Consider the following 17,476-nt stretch of genomic DNA (forward strand, 5'->3'; position numbering starts at 1 on the left):
TGATTGTTGAGTAATGTCTCCCTGTCAGTTGTGCTACTGTAGAGACACACGCTGCAATCACATCAACATACTAGAATAACCCACCTGACCTTCTGTGGATCAACAGCAGAGAGTGATTTAATGATCATTGTAGTGTGACTGTCCACTCAGTAACTTTTGGAAATGATCACAGAACAACAACAAAATCACAACTGCAGCACAGACAGAAAAGCTTTGAGTGAATGGAGAGAAGAGCTGGGATATAAAGGTCTATTCTTTATCCTGTAACTGTTCCAAAACAACTGTTTACCTGAGCATTTTTATCTACCTTGACATTTATTTTTGTGTTTTTCAAAGCTAAGTATTGCCTTTCAGATAGCTGATCACACGTGATACTGTATACATACGCTGACCTGCATTTACTGAGTCACACACCTTTGCCAGTGTGTCTCTTTGACAGCTCTCTTTAAGGGGAGAATGTGTGATATCTTTGGTATTTCTGCCAAGACGCCTCACAGACACCTCTTTCTCATTCTGGAGCTCTGCCCCATCTCATTTTCCCCTCCTGACACCTCTACACATGTTGTGGTCAAAATAGATTAGTCGGGTCACTTTTTTAAAAAATGCTCTGCCCCTCAACACGACAAGTGCTGATCAAAGATATTATTCACGTCATAGATGCAGTTGGTATCTTTTATTTTTAAGAATTGTCATATTCGCTGAAACTGTCATTATATCTAGAGAGTAGAACATGAAACAGTCTCTAGAAAAAGATCCTCATAGTGCTTCTAATGGCATTTGCAAGAATCTACCATGGCAAGGCATGAAGAAAGAAGAAGGCAATGCAGAATCTTCATATTCATATTTGATCAGCACTGACTAGTTTGACACTGACCACAGTTCATGAGCATTGATTGACATGATTCACAGCTGCATTAGAGACTCCTCACCCCCGACTGGTTGTTTTACCCAGTGGATTCTTTCATACAAGAAATGCAGTACAAAGTGCTTTTACAATAAGAGTAGTATAAGCGTTGAGTGGTTTACATGAAAATGGAAGTAATGGACATAAAACAGACAAGGCAATTCATTATAAAAGAACGTTTAAAACAGTTTAAAACATGGATTAACTGATTCATAAAATCATAGAATTGTAAATCAAGTAAGATTTTAGAAGAGTTGCAGCAACGTGAAGCGTAAATAGAAAGTATTAAACGTAAAAAGAAAATGTTTCAGACTTGTATCAGGAAGTCAGATTCATTTTTAGCTTTCTTTTAAAAATACTTAGCAAGCTAGCTTCCCTGATATCTACATGTGGTGTGTTCCACAGCTTTGAGGGGTAATTGACAAAGGCTGCATCCATGATCTTCTTCCGACTGTTGCAGGGAACCTCCAATAAACCAGCAGCAGATGATCGCAGTGTTCTTGAAGGCAAATAGTTAACAAGGGAGTTAGCAGTATAGCTCGGTCCTAGCCCATGTAGGGCTTTGTATACAAGGAGGAAGAGCTTAAAATCAATTCTAAATCTAACAGGAAGTCAGTGCAGAGCAGCTCAGACTGGCCTGATGTGCTCTCTCCTCTTGGTTCTGGTTAATAGCTGAGCTGCAGAGTTTTGAATGAGCTGACGTCTCTCAGTGGTGCGTTTTGGGAGGCCAGTTATAAGTGCATTACAGTAGTCGTGGCGGCTTGAAATAAAGGCATGAATCAATTTCTCTGCATCTTTTTTATTTAGAAATGGTCGTACCTTGGCTACGTTTCTGAGGTGGAAAAATGATGTTATCATCACCTTGTTAATGTGGGTCTTGCAAATGAAATTAAAAGCACTAAAAAGAGGCAGAGTAACATCATTTTCTTCACAGACTATCTGTTTCATATACTACTTTATGGATATAGTGACAGTTTCAGGAAATATGACAATCTCATAAAAATTACCAACTACAGCTTTAAGTTACTGCTGTATACAGATCGCATTAATATAACAGCTAAAGGCAGACATCTGCCACCAGGCTTACCTCAAATCAAAGCTGCTTTCAGCCTAATAAATGTTCCATTTAAGCATTTTGACGTTGATGTTGATGCTTCGACTTTGATACATTTCACTGATTATCATGCTTTTAATGCTGCTGCTCTGCCACAAATGTTTGAATTGTTTTTTGTCCAGCAAAGCTTTATGTAATAGTATTGTAGCTTGAGCTCATGTTAATGTAAAAATTCATCATAGTGTTCTTTTAAAGCTGTCTTACATATCTTTTTTCCTTTTTTTTGTGTTCGTTCAGATCCCTCCCTGAGGAGAAGATAAAAGCCCATGTCATGTTGGAGCCGTGTTCACAAGCCAACCTTGAGCAAAGCCCCAGTCCTGAGGCCCCCAAGTCGGATGTCCACAGACAGCCAGCTGGCAACAACACCTCTGCCTCCCCTTCTGAGCCCCGTAAGAGTCGAGTTCGTGAGCGCAGACGAGAGGGTCGCTCTAAGACTTATGACTGGTCTGAGTTCAAAATGGAACAGACAGGAAAGCCCTTGAAGGAACGAGCAGACACAGTCGACCTCAGCTCATCATTCTCCACATCTCCCTCATACTGTTCTGCCTCTTCTTCCCCTTCCTCATTAGCGTCCTCTCCTGTCTCTACCTCCTCCCTCCAAACCTCTTCTGCGTCAGGTGCTCACCCGCCTTCTACGACAGCAGAAGCAGAAAAGGAGAGTGTTAGGAGGGGTGTCCCTCCACATGGCACAACCAGTGCAACCCACATGCCAAATACTGTTACTGTTACCATGACCTCCACGCTAAATACTACACCGTCGGTACAGCCATTGAAACCTGAATGCCAAGAACAAGGAAAGATGGAAGTAGACCACCCCGCGGCCATGCATACTGCTAGTGACGATAAGAAGGACAACAAAACCTCAGATGTCCAAGAAGAGATTGAGCAGCGCTGGCATCAGGTGGAGACAACACCGTTAAGAGAAGAGAAGCAAGTGCCCATCGCCTCAGCTTCAGGAAACTCTGACAGATTGCCTGCACATGAACTCGCTGCGCTGCTTGACAAAGAGGTACGTTTCCTCAGTGTGGTTATTTACATATTGATGGTAATGGAGCATCTTGTGCCATCTGCTCATTATTTGCTGTTTTTCTTTCCTTGTTCAGTTGGGACAGAAGCAACAGGAGCTGGACCGACTACAGAAGCAAAACAATGTTTTAAAAGAGCAGTTGGAAGATGCACTAGGGAGGGAACAAAGTGCCAGAGAGGGCTATGTGCTGCAGGTACCCTACTCACTATTCACCGTGCAGAATATAGCATTGCAACATGAAGAAATCTTGAGCATAAAAATGTTTATAATGGTGTCAAGGTTTGCAAGATAGTATACATGTATTGGCCAAACGTGGCGCGGTAAATGTTATCAGCTGTGTGTAGATTGTATTTTACTGGCTCATGATAGATCAGATTTATCTGTGGCTACTGTAACTTGGATAAAGTTCTACTAACAGGTGTGGGTGCTTATTCTCTGACACTGATATGCATGGTTGTGGTGTTCTTAGCATGAGTTTTAACTAACTGTTTTTACGGAGTTTCACATCTCCTGGGAAAATAATTGATTTGATCTGATATGCTTAAGGTAAGAGACTTGATCAAGAAGCCTTGCGCTGTGCTTTTTCTCTCTGTTCACTCGTGCTTCATCTGTGTGCCTTTTCCAAGCTTGATTTCTGCATGCTTTTTGGTGTCTCAGAATTGCATACTTTAACAAGTTGCTTTTTGACATTGTTCAGTTTTAAGTTAAACCACGATGTTTACACAGAGCCATAATTCATAATAATTTTTATTTTTATTTTTTTTTTGAAAGGGGTGGGGGGGTCATTTACATCTTTCAACTTCCAAGTCACCTCTGAAAAAGCACAGTGGAAGCTTGGGGAAAAAAAAAAGAAATCAAAACGAAAGGTTGATATCCAGAAAGGAGAAAACGTATTTTCCTGGTTACCCCCGAGATGTGGTTCTCCGTATATGGTAGGGCAAGTAAGGTGAATTAATGAAACTGTCTCATCAATCTTTTTCAAGAGTGCAACACCCCCTTCCTCTTCACCGCACAGAGTGCCATGGCAACGCCTGCACAAGCTTAATCAAGATTTACAGGGCGAGTTGGAGACCCAAAAGCGCAAGCAGGACATGGCCCAGCAGCAGATTCGGACACTAAAGAGAAGCTACACAGAAGCCCAGGATGCTGTAGGCCAGCATGAGGCTGGCATTCAGGCACTGCAGGCTAAACTAGCATCTGCAATGGCTGAAATCTTGGCCAGTGAACAGGCTGTGGCCAGAATGCGCAATGAGCTCAAGCTAGAGCAAGAGCGCTCAAAGGAACAGGAGGAGGAATATAGCCGTAGTGAGGCCACAATACGAGCCCAGCTCAAAGACAATGAAGACAGACTCCGGGAAGTAGAGGCCAGCCTCTTAGAGAGAAACCAAGCCCTTAGGCACCTAGAGCGCCAGCAGGCCTTGCAACGGGACCACATGAGAGAAATACAGAGGCTGCAGGAGAGGCTGCAAGAAGTGACTGCTCGGCTAAGTGCTACTGAGGAGGGTCAGGCACTGAAAGAGGAGCGCCTGAGGCAGGAGCAGAATAGTATGCTAGAGAGTCATGAGAGGGAAAGACAGAATCTGTGTAGAAGATTAGCTGAGGCTGAAACTGCAAAGATGGAGATGGAGAACCGACTGCTGGAGGCTGAGCAGCAGGTGGAGGCACTGTTAAGAGGGAGGCAGGCCTCTGGAGGAAAGGAATGCAGGGAGGAAATGGTGAAGTTGCAAGAGGAGGTGACCCAGAAGAATGACATGGTAGAGATACTGAGGGAGAGTGTGCGTAGGCTTGAAGAAGAGAAAGGCCATCTCACTTGCCGCTGTCAGGAGCTTCTTAACCAGATTTCCGAGGCAGACCGTGAGGTGAATAAGCTGCGCAATCGTCTGGAAACGGAAGAGGCTGATTACTACACCTTGGAGCACTCATATGAGAGAGCAACCCAAGAGTTTCAGAAAATGAGCCAGTTCCTGAGGGACAAAGAGGAGGAGATCCGGCAGACTAAAGAAATGTATGAGAGGCTGGTAGAACGCAAAGAAGAGGACCTGAAAGAGGCCCTTGTTAAAATGGCTGCACTTGGCAACAGCCTGGAAGAAACGGAACAGAAGTTGCAAGCTAAGGAGGAGCTTCTTTGTCAAATGAGTCAGAGTCTCTTAGATAAGGTTGAGCCCTGTAGTGCTGAAAAGGATCTGCAAGCCAAGCTTGTGGTTGCAGAGGACCGCATAGCAGAGCTAGAGCAGCATCTCAATGCCCTGCAGCTGGGCTATGCTGACCTACGCATGGAAAGGCAGCATATCCCAGAAGAGAGCAAGACTGCAAGGCTTAAAACATCAGTCTCCTTATCAGCAAACACAGAACTCCTACTTTCCTATGACCGTACATCCAGGACAGAAAATTTCCCAGATGATAAGGAGTCTCAAGCTAAGAGACCAAGAATACGTTTTTCCAATATTCAGTGCCAAAAATACATGAATCTAGAGGGCTTAGACGCTACCCATGTCAGCAGTACCTTTGCAGACACAAGACAAAAAGTTAGTCAGGATGTAAATGAAGACATCCATCAAAGTGAAGGAAGCATCTCCTCTGATATCACCTTTTCCCACAGTAGTGACCCAGAGAAGTTTATCTCTATCATACATGCCCTAGAGACTAAACTGCTTGCCACTGAAGATAAACTAAGGAACCTCACACAGAATCTAGAAGAGCCACGATCCATCCAAGCAGAAGACATGCCTAAGATTGATCTAAAGATGACAGAAACAAAGCCTAACCTTGCCAAGGAGTTTAGTTGTGGAGTTGTGGTAAAGAGTAGTGCTGCCAATAAGCATTATGCCAAGGCCCTGGTGTGTGTGGAAAATAGTCGAGAGAAAGTCAGGAATATTCTCAGAGGCTCTCATGATACCACTGATTCACAGCTGCACTCGTTGTCAGAGATAGAGAAAGACTTGTTTGATGCATCACTGTACATTCGACAGGGACAAAAGACACTGGAAGAGCAATCACCAGCTGTCTATCAAAATCAACCCCCAGAGACCCTAGATAAAGATGCTTTGCACCTCTTTGCCAAAACGTTATCGTTTGAGGCAGTCGTTTTGAACAAGATGGCTATGTTAATACAGACTTCAAAGTCTGACCTCCTACAGTCTCTTGCAGAGATATGGGAAGACATGGAGAATGTTAAAAGGAGTGACAGAGATTGCTTGGCTATTGTTTATGCTGATGTCTTGACCAGAAAGTTGATGTTAGAGAGTGCGTTTTGGAAAGACTTGGAGAAAGCTGAGACGGATGTTGCTAAATCCAAAGAGAGCAGTGTTACAGTTGATGTAGATGTTGATGCCACAGAAATCTTTAACACCTTCATTAAAGCAGAGCTAGCCTACTCTATTCAAAACCTTAAACTTTGCTATGAAGAGAAATTCAGAATACTGAAAAGGGAGTTGACTGAAGCCCATGATAACCTGCATCAAAGGGAAAAGGCTCTGAAAGCAATTATTGAAGCTTCCAAAAGGCCTGATTTGAAAAATGTAATAAAAGAAGTCAAAAATAACTTTGGGTTTGGTAAACAAAAGCAGTTAGCAGACATTCGCCCCCCTGAACTCGCTCCCTACATGGAGCAGATTGAAATGGAAGAGGCTAAAGGCTTGGCTGAGGAAATTGTAGATCGACACTTGCCTGGAGAAATGCCCTCTTGTGGTGTCGACTGTATTGAATCACTGCAAAATGCACATGACAACCTGGCTAATGAGCTTCAAAGACAAGCAGCAATCCTACATAAGTACGCTCAAGAGATAGAAAGTGGTGGAAACCATCCTGGACTAGCTAAAATGATCCATGCTCTGCTGGGACGCCAAACGTCACATCATTTCACAAGTACCTCTCTTTGTATGCGTGAAGCCCTGATCCAGGCTCAAGTGGCTTATGTGGCATGTAGGTTACGGGCCATGCATGAGCAAGATGTGGGCTGGTGCAAACAGACAGGTCAGAACATGGATGTTCTTGTCCAGCAGCATGCCCGCAATGTCAGTGCAATCCAAGAGAAATATGAGGCATCCTTGCAGGATGAGCGCCTGAACTTCACACAAACAGTGTCCACTCTCCAGAAGGAGAACAGCACACTGAAGAGTGAGATCAGCAAACGTATGAACCAGCTCTCCCAACAGCAGGAGCAACTGGCTCTCTTGGAGGAGAATTTCCAGAAGGAGACTGAAGAGCTGAAGCAGAGGCACAAGGAAGAGCTAAGCCGAGCAGAGAAAGGCCGTGCCTCAACAGAGCTGGCCCTCATGGAGACTACAGCAGACAGTCAACGAAAGCTAGAAGTTCTGCTTGTGGACATGGACACCATGGAGGAACGGCACGAGGGTCATGTGAGGAAACTAGAGGAGCAGTTTGAACAGCGGATTTGTGAACTCCAGCAAATCCACAAGCAGGAGATCGAAAAGTTACAGTCCCAGTATATGGAAAACATTCAGTGTATCCAAAAGCACCAACAGGACAAAAAAGGTCCTGAGGTTTCCCACTCGCCTCCTTGCGATGATGCCACTACACCGATGGAAGAGGAAGAGCAGGGGAAGGGGGAGGATGTACAGATTACATCAGAGGTGGACTCCATGGTGATTCTAAAGGACCGGATCCAGGAGCTGGAGGCTCAGATGAGCACCATGAGAGACGAACTGGAGAACAAACACCTAGAAGGAGATGTGGCCAGCCTGAGAGAGAAATACCAGAGAGACTTTGAAAGTCTTAAGGTTTTTGCTCTTTCATTTTACCTTAGAGATAATTTTGATAAGTGAGAGAGCACTAGATAGTAAGATAGCTAAATAACCTGCTGCTTTTGTTCATCAGTGTACTAATTTGCACAAAGCATTTGGAGTTGGGAAATGGTGTGATTTGAGATCATTTGTACATTTATGAAACTTGCAACCTAGATTATATCAGTTTACTTGCATCCCTAACTCAAGGGATGTCAAAGCCACTCGGCTGATCCATGACATTGGCTTTGAACAAAATATCTCAACAACTACTAGGTGATTGCCTTCACTGATCTCAGCTTTTGATTTACAGGCAATAGCGAGTCAAATGTATCATCTTTATCCTGTGAAATAGGTCCGCATCTACTAGATGGACTGGCACAAAATTTGGCACAGACATTCATGGCTACAGGGGATAAATCCTAGTGACTGTGGTGATGCCATGAATTATCCTCTAGTGCCACCATGTCAGTTGTTTCCAGTGAAATGTGTTATCAACTATCGGGTGGATTGCTGAGATATTTGGTCCAGCTGATCATGTTCCCCACAGAGTGAACTGTAGTACCTTTGGTGACTTTTCATCCAGCACCATGCAGGTCAAAATTTCACTTTGTCCAGTACTTCATTTTATGACAAAATACTTGAAAGTGGATGCTGCTCAGCACTCTGTGGTTCACAACTTTGGGTACTCAACATCAAAAATTAATCAGAAATTCTGAGAAATACTGATGCACAAAAAAAAATGCTGGAGCTGTGGATCAGGTTGGGACATCCCTAGTAGTTTTACATAATGAAGAAAAGCAATCCGTTGCAGGTTTCACTACTTCAATACATCATGACAATTAAAAGTGTAAAATGCCTCACTTGCCACCAACATTGCCCCCTCATTGGGCATTAACAGACATACCATTTCCCACATTCAGTAATAGAAGGAGGTGCAGTCTATTAATAACAAATGCAGCTTTGCTGGAATAGAACTTTACTGCTTTAACTCGCTCTCTTACTAACATAGCTCGGCTTTAGATCATAGAGAGCTTGCATGGCTTCTATCACTGATTTTGCATGATACACCATGTAGCCTAATGAACTATTAATAGATATTGCACTGAATCTCGAGTCACAAATTAGAATAAAGGTGGCAAATGAATTTCATGATAACAAACTGTTGATCCTTCCTTCCTTCCCCTAGGCCACTTGTGAGCGTGGCTTTGCAGCAATGGAAGAAACACACCAGAAGGTAATACAAGACCTCCAGAGGCAGCATCAGAGGGAGATTTCCAAACTTATGGAAGAGCGAGAGAGACTATTGGCTGAGGAGACTGCTGCCACAATTGCTGGTAAATAAAACTGCATCACCATGACTAATTGCTGTACTTTGAAGAGGACCAACACACAGTAATTAAATGCATGTGATTTATTTTAATGTAGCTATTGAAGCAATGAAGAATGCACACAAGGAGGAACTGGAGAAGACCCATCGTTCCCAACTGAGTGGAGTAAACTCTGACATTGATGAACTTCGCTCGCAGTATGAGTACGTCTTTTGATGAGAACACAATACTATGTAACTGTGTGTGAATGAGAAGCGTGATATTCCCCATACAAGAGCTTACGTGTGCTTTTGCCTTTTTCTTTGATTTTAAAAAATGTAAAAATTCAGAGCATGCAGAGGTCAAGCTTGACAGTGAAACCCTGAAAACTAGATTCAGGTTTTAACTGATTCCAGAGGTTGAGAAAATGTTTTTTACTTCATAATATGGTCTAGGTGGATGGCCAGAGAATCCACACAGTTTGTTAACTCTGTGTTGCAGTAGTAACATGTGTAAGTACTTAGTCCTGTCAGCTTGTCTGAGGCTGATACACCAAAGCAACTTTTTATATAGCTCTTGGGAAACTCAATATCAAATCATGTGGGGATCAACTACTTCTAGGTTGGTTTGGTGTACATTAGATGAGAATTTCAGTTGATACTGTGATGACCTGTCTGTCCAGAGAGGAGCTGCAGTCCATCCAGAGAGAACTGGAAGTTCTGTCAGAGCAATACTCTCAGAAATGTCTGGAGAACGCTCACCTGGCACAGGCACTGGAGGCCGAGAGGCAGGCCCTCAGGCAGTGTCAGAGAGAGAACCAAGAACTAAACGCTCACAACCAGGTTTGAATGCACTTACATGCATTCGTACATACATAAACATTTCTTGTCCACGGGTTAAAACATAACTTAATTCTGTCCAACAGGAATTAAATAACCGACTGACTGCAGAGATCACTCGGATGCGCTCCTGTTTCAGCGGTGAAACAGCGCTGTCTCCACTCACCCAGGGCAAAGATGTGTATGAACTGGAGGTATGTATAAACACACACACACACACACGCATTCTTGTACTTCTGTTTTTAAGAGAACCCTCATTGACACAATGCATTCCCTAGCCCCTTACCCGAACCTTATCCATCGCGACTTAATGCCTAACCCTAAACCTTAGCCTAACCCTAACCTTAATCTCATTCTAGCCTCTAAATCCAAGTCTAATGCTGTGTTCCCACCAAACGCGATGAACGCGATTTAATCGCTCGTAACGCGAGTAACGCGCCACCCGTAACGCCCGAGTTTGGACGCCTGACCATTTTGTTAATTCGCGTTATCGCGTCATTCGCGCGAGTAGCGGGGAAGCCGGCTGTGCTAACTGGAGCTAAGCTAGTGCTAACGTTCATAGTACAACCATTCTGCAAACTAATTAAAGACACATATTTACAGAACTTTACCAAGTAGACCAGTCTCCTCGGCGACTTTCACACAAGCCTGCTCCTTTTTGTTGCGGTCTCTGTAGAGTAGACACGTAGTATCATATAGCTCCGGGTAGCCACTGACGACCATGGCTGAGATAACCACCATCGCTGCTTTGTACCTGCTCTGGACGTCCCAAATGCGTCGGAGTGCCAAACGCCGTCGTTTTTGGGTTCACCCTAACCTGCAGAAGCGCATCCAGCTCGGCGAGTTTCACCACCTCCTCCAGGAACTCCGTCTGGATGATAGCCGCTTTCAGCGGTACTTCAGGCTGACTGGGGCCCAGTTTGAGGACCTGTTGGCGAGGGTTGGCGCCAGGATCTCCCGGCAGGACACCAACTACAAGCAGTCCATTTCAGCTGCGGAGCGTCTGTCCATCTGTCTCCGGTGAGTAGCAGTTTATTGCTGTGTCAACAACTGGACGTTGTTGACACACGCCAGTGACGTCGGGAGAATCTCAACGCTGATTGGCTTTCGCGGCACAGCGTCATGCGAATTTGCTTCAAAAGTTCAATATTTTCAACTCAAGCGATGAGGCGTTGGACGCGAATTTCGCGTCTATCGCGCCGCGCTAGACGCCTCTATCGCGTTCATCGCGTCGCGCTAGACGCATCCATCGCGCCACCTGGCGCGATTTCGCATCTTTGCATTGACTTTGTATGTAATCTTGACGCGCGAATTTGCGAATTCGCATTTGGTGGGAACACAGCATTAACCCTTGAACAGGCCTTTGAAAAAGTAAGGACTGGCCAAAATGTCCTCACTTTCGAAAATATGTTTTTGGTCCTCACTATGTAGCATGTACAAGTGCACACACACTCTCACACTAAGGATTTGATCTGAAATCTTAAAGAGATTTTCTCTCCATCTTGTAGGTGTTGCTGCGAATTAAAGAGTCGGAGATCCAGTATCTTAAACAGGAAATCCACTCTTTGAAAGATGAACTGCAGTCTGCTTTAAGGGTGAGAAAAACCAAACTTTATGTAATACAAACAATGTTTCGAAGGTATGTAGCTGTAATTTCTTCATGTCTTGTACAACATTAGAAAAACTAAGAGGAGGTGTCATTGGTTCCATTTCAATAGGACAAGAAATATGCCACAGACAAATATAAGGACATCTATACAGAGCTCAGCATTGTGAAAGCAAAGGCTGACTGTGATATCAGCAAACTGAAGGAGAAGCTGCTCATTGCCACAGAAGCTTTAGGCGAGAGGACTGTCGATGGGACGGTCACATCTGGATACGGTAAATGGGAAATGTTAATTTAATAATTATCACCCCCCCACTGAAATAACCCATAATGTCTTACAACTCCAAAGTATTGTAAGCAATGATTTTTATGCCTCTGCACCATCAACAGTTGTGACCAGAGGCATTATGTTTTTGGGTTTTCCTTCTGTCAATCTATCCCATTCCTGTGAGCGCGATACCTTGAGAATGCCTTGATGAATTTTTGTTTAAATTTGATGATTGTAAAGATCTGTGCTGCCAGGGGGGGATGTGTATGAAGCATCCATGTTTAGAATATGTAGCTTCTTTGCAGCAACATCCATGTTGGCTACATTTGAGTCTTGACAGACATGGATGTAAACTGTAACTGCAACTTGACTGGACTGCAGAATCATACAACCGCAAGGGAGTAATCCAAGTTTTTATTTACTTGACATGTGGATGTTTTTAATAAAACAGAGCAACAGCCATTCTGTTGCAACTCAATTTTAGTTTAGCATATTTAACCCTTAAATGCATGGATGTTTCATAAACATTCCTGCATACAGTACCTCAGGTCTTTTGAGACCTGCTACTTCTACAAGGCAGATAAAGTCACATATTAACATGAATTGTAAACTACTATACTACTTTAGATTTATGATGATAAAGGCATCCCTTTGTGTTTTTAGATATAATGAAATCAAAAAGTAATCCAGATTTCCTGAAAAAGGAACGATCAACAACCTCCAAGCAATCAAGAGGCGTAAGGTCAAAGGTAAGTCTTCAATTTGATAAAATATTTTTTTTTCTTCCCAAATTACAGGCTTTTTGTCTCTCATTCAGACATGCAGATGGAGTAAAATCCATGCACCCATAAACTACCATTTCAGTTTGCTTTGTAATGTGACTGTAAACTTTTGTCGTGCAGACGTTTATGACTGTTAACTGTTGACACTCAGCCACCACATACTGTAGAAATGTCTTCCACAGTTGGTCAGTCAGGACGTTTTTACCGCAAGTCTATTGTCCTGTAAGTTTGTCATCTGTCTTGTTTTGTCCATCAGTCTGTCACTGAACAGGTCTCATGGGATAGCTGACACTCCCATTGTGGGGTGATTCCCCCCCAACCCCCGCCCCAAGATGTGCTGTAGGTATAGCATGATGTAGAGCAAAGCATGCCCTTACCGCCCCCGCATGATCTCCCCCCCCCCCCCCCCCCCCCCACCTGCACCACCAAAGCTGATTGTAGTGTCCACCCCTCAGTTGAATATCACAGGCGTGAGCATTAGCAGTTTGCCGAATCTGTCTAAAAGCCTTTCCGGTTACTTTCCTCTCCCGTACTATGTTTGACAGAATAGTTTGACATTTTGGGAGACTTACTTGCTTTTTTTGGAAAATCAGTACCACTCTCACGTCTGTACAGTTAATATGAAGCTACAGCCAACAGCCAGTTATTTTAGCTTAGCATAAACATTGGAAACAAGGGAAAAAGCTGTAGCCAGGCTAGGTAAGAAAAAAAACCTGCCTGCCAGCCCCTCTAAAGCTCTCTGGTTAAAAGTCTCATTTGTTCGATTGATTCAAAAACCAAAGAGTAAAGCATCAATAATTGTGGTTATACAGTGGGTTAAACAAACAAGATGCAACATGTTAATTAGTGAGCTTTAGAGGTGCAGATAGGTGGATTTTGTTTTCTTTGCGGCTCCTCCGGCGGCAGCACAGCGTCTCTCCCTCTCCTCTCTCGCTGTGTGCACACAGGAGTTGGTGTCATCAAGATCCCAGGGTACATTTTTTGTATTTGGGAGCTGTTTAAATGTGTAATTTGTGGTAGATTTTATTTTGTTGAACTATTAATATTGTGAACAGAATCTGAATCTCACTCTGGGTTACTGTTGTCGTTTACAAACTGAAGAAATGAGACATAATTTTTGTGTAGTTTTTAGTGAATATTTGAAGGCAAACTGTAAAACTATATTACTTTTTCACATTTTGTTATAATTCTATCTTCTTAAATTGATAATGAAATATATTTTTAAATAATTTGTCATATCGTCAAGAATATCGTTAGTGCAAAAATACCCAGAGATATTGTGATATTATTTTAGGACCATATTGCCTATCCCTAGTGTACAGCCAAGAAAAAGACAGTGAGGATAATTTCTGATATCATCCCATATCAGCTGCAGGCTACAAAATCAATCAAATCAAAGCTGTCTTGTGGCGGAATTTGTGATATCAGCAAATATATCTTTAACAATCAAAACATGACAATCTGTAACCATGTATTTATCACAGACTTTATTTCAGACATGTAACCAAAAACCTGTTTAAAAAAAAACATTAATTTACAGACAAGGGAACCAGATGTGCAAACCTGCGATTAATTTCTGGGTTTTAGGACTCATTCCCTCACCAAATTTCCACGAAGTTGACAGGCAGAACTGTTTATTTTTTGGGTCTGCAATAATAGTCTGAATATCACAGATCATTTCATAGAGGAATGAGAGTGCTCTTTTTCGAGTGCTCATCTCCTATGTTCCATCTGTTTATGTAAAAACCTTTTCTTTGACTGTTGTCTTTTGTCTGTTTGTGAGTTTTGGATTTCTTTGTGCACCAGTAGGTCCTCTGTGTGGCATGACCATATTCCAGCATAACCACTTTTTCCTGTAGACCTCACATTGAGATTAACGTGTGTCATTCAGATCATAAAAATGTCCGGGATTGTGTTAACTTAACTGTTTTGTGATGTCTGTGTGTTTTTGTTTTTAACACTCTCCTCTGCCCACATGAGCCTTTTATCGTCTATAAATAAATAATGAATGACTTTATCTTTAACAGAGCCTGAAAGAGGGACTGACCGTGCAGGAGCGTATGAAGCTTTTTGAAGCAAAAGATTCCAAAAAGATTTGAATATCAAGAATTTTTTTTCTGTTTCCTGACCTCGGCATTTGGTCAGACTGCTACGGCTGTGCCAGCATCAGCTGAAGACTCCTATAGGATCACTCTCAAAAGATCTATCAAGGTCACTTCGAAACCTGGACCTGCTGCTCCCATGCCCCTGATAAGTTGTCATATTTTTGTTTGTTTGTTTTTTGTTTTTTTTAATCAATGGAAAAAAGTTTTACTGAATCAATCCTGTGTAAGGTTTCTTTAAAAAAAATCCTTAGATGTCTAATCTGTCCAATATGGAGACGTGTCAAATAAGCTGTGAGAGGGATACATGACAGCATTTTTATTGATCCTCCAAAATGCCAAAACAGACAGCAATACACAGTATGAATAATATATATTTCCCAATATGAATTAAGTATCTGCTGTATTTTATTATTGTTACAGTTTCTATATCTAATAATTTTTAATGTGTTTAATGTTGCACCAGTTCTGTTGTACATAACTACTGGATATATGTAAGAGTATGGTTTGCTATTGATTGTTGGGGCATCTGCTGTACTATAACTATGGTTTGATTGATAGTGGAAAACAATGTGATGCTTAACTTGCTTATGTATGAGAGTTTTATAAAATGGAGTGTCTGTGTGACCGGGGTGGGGGGTGGGGGGTAGTGGGGTGGGATTGCACTTATCACTTGACTACTTGAGGAAGCTTTTTTATTATTTGTCTCAAATTTGGTGTAGTGACTTCAACTCAATTATTGCAGTGCAACCAAACATCCTGACTTCTGTCAAATTTAGTGAACGACCGTGACTTGTTAGTGATACTGGATTTATTCTCAAGTTTCTTAAAACCTGGATTTGTGTTTGCTCAGTTTAGCCTTTGGTGTGAGAATATCATCTCAGAAAACCCGGAACTATTTAGGACTTTGCATGACTGTACAGTATCATTTGAATTGCAGAATGATCATGTTGCCTCATTTTCCTACTTTATGCTTTAGTGTGAAACTCTTAACACTAATAAGCTTTGCTTTGCAAGTCCTACTGTTTAGGTGTTGAGATTGAAATGTTTTACTGTAAGCGGCAGTCTTGAAGCACTTGGCCCAATCCCTGACCTCTCACTGAAATCTAGTCGTGCCTCAACTGAGTGAAGAATATAAACATCCATGAAACCTGTGCAGCTATGGATACACACTGTATAGTATTCAAACCACGCCTTGTATATATATATATGCCACACGGAAGACTTCTGTGTTTTGTTTTAAACTTGTACCTTGCTCACTAGCTCTATATGAAATATATATGAATATTTTTTATTTTCATTTGAATGTATAACGTCAATTAAATGAAGTGTTTGGAAATGTGGGAGTAATATTGTTTTCCTCAAACATCCGTTTATTAGCAAACTGACATGTCCTGAAATAATGGAAATCAACCTGATCAAGTAAGTTTGACCAAATACGTTGTCTAAGGCAGAGATTTGTTTCAGGGATACTATTTGAAAATGTGAACTAACCTTTAATCCTTACCTAAAAACTGTTGAGTCTACAGTAAGACTGCAATGAGGACAGTTAAAAGCTCCAATTAAAGGCATACTTCACTCCCCAAATGACCATTGGTATATCTGTTACTCACCCCGTGTTATGTTGAATTAATGAAGAACACTTTGTTTTTCTTGCATGCGCCAACGGTGATTGAAGGAATCCAAAAACTGAGAAAATAATAGATGAATCAAAGTCATAGGCGACTGCACAACAGAAAAGCATCACTTTACAAGCTCTCACACAACTTCTGCAGTATAATCCAAGTCTCATTTATAGCCCTTTATGATGAGGAAGTGAACTGAAACTAAAATTTTCTGTGCCCTCTTTAAAGTCAGACTTCCTTGACAAAAACAGTAATTTTACCTCACTGAACACTGGAGCTGCTGGTCTACCACTGCCTCGATCAGCTGGTTTGTTTGTGTTATTGTGTGACTTTGGTGTTTTAAAATGTCAGCTCATATTCACCAAAGTCACACAATAACACAAACTACCTACTGATCAAGGTGTTGATAGACCAGCAGCTTCTGTGTTTAGCGAGGTAAAAGAATTTATGTCAATGGAGTCTGGCTTTGAGGAGAACACAGATACTTTTCCGTTCAGTTCCCTGTCGGAAAGTGCTGTCTGTTTGGGAAGTTCTGAGCCACAGGCCTCGATACATGAGCCTTGGAATATACTGCACGAGTTGTGTGAGAGCTTGTTAATGAATGTTTTGATATAGTTTTGCCGTTGTTAAACTTTGACCCCTATGACCCCTATATTGGGATTCTTTGTTTGTTGTCAAGGCATGTGAGAGACACACAGTTCTCTTCACAAATTCAACCTAACAGGTTGAGTAATTGATATATAAATAATCATTTGGAGGTGAAGTATTTTATTAAATGGTATGTGAATGAGCCATAGAAAAGTGTGTTTTTGTATTTATTGCATCTTAGTTTATATTTTCTCTACACTTAACCATAGACTCTTTACATTTTTATACAGTCTATGGACTTAATAGCAAAATAAAGATAATTACATTGAATTTTTATGGTACATAGCAAAATAAAGATAATTACATTGAATTTTTATGGTACAGCTACTTAAAGGGAAATTTCGGTTTACATGTCGTTTTCTATATGTTCTCTGACATTTATCCTAACGATATGAGGCGGTCTTTGTGGAAAAAAAGCTTGTTTGTGGACTAACCTTTGCACTTGAAGTATGCCTGTTCACTTACGTTTTAACAGGTCTGACGCTACTATGCGCCCTGGTGTATCTAGG

The 17,476-nt window shown here is 41.9% G+C and overlaps 1 protein-coding gene across 4 annotated transcripts in view; it reads left to right on the plus strand.

Moving 5' to 3' along the window:
• The window catches only part of si:ch73-103b11.2 (centromere-associated protein E), a 59,533-nt gene extending 43,500 nt beyond the window's left edge, over positions 1-16,033 (plus strand). For 3 of the 4 annotated variants that reach the window (XM_050059223.1, XM_050059227.1, XM_050059226.1), the window contains 11 exons: positions 2,256-3,027; positions 3,122-3,238; positions 4,029-7,784; positions 8,977-9,124; positions 9,216-9,321; positions 9,780-9,939; positions 10,023-10,130; positions 11,445-11,531; positions 11,655-11,817; positions 12,474-12,559; positions 14,620-16,033. In XM_050059223.1, coding sequence (XP_049915180.1) covers positions 2,256-3,027; positions 3,122-3,238; positions 4,029-7,784; positions 8,977-9,124; positions 9,216-9,321; positions 9,780-9,939; positions 10,023-10,130; positions 11,445-11,531; positions 11,655-11,817; positions 12,474-12,559; positions 14,620-14,691 — 5,575 coding nt within the window. In that variant the 3' untranslated portion in view covers positions 14,692-16,033. Of the gene's footprint in view, positions 1-2,255; positions 3,028-3,121; positions 3,239-4,028; positions 7,785-8,976; positions 9,125-9,215; positions 9,322-9,779; positions 9,940-10,022; positions 10,131-11,444; positions 11,532-11,654; positions 11,818-12,473; positions 12,560-12,848; positions 12,932-14,619 lie in introns of all 4 variants that reach the window. The other variant, XM_050059225.1, reaches the window with a different exon arrangement.
• The last annotated feature ends 1,443 nt before the right edge of the window (positions 16,034-17,476 follow it).

The sequence above is a fragment of the Epinephelus moara genome, chromosome 13 (assembly GCF_006386435.1).
Source record: "Epinephelus moara isolate mb chromosome 13, YSFRI_EMoa_1.0, whole genome shotgun sequence".
Classification (NCBI taxonomy): Eukaryota; Metazoa; Chordata; class Actinopteri; order Perciformes; family Serranidae; genus Epinephelus; species Epinephelus moara.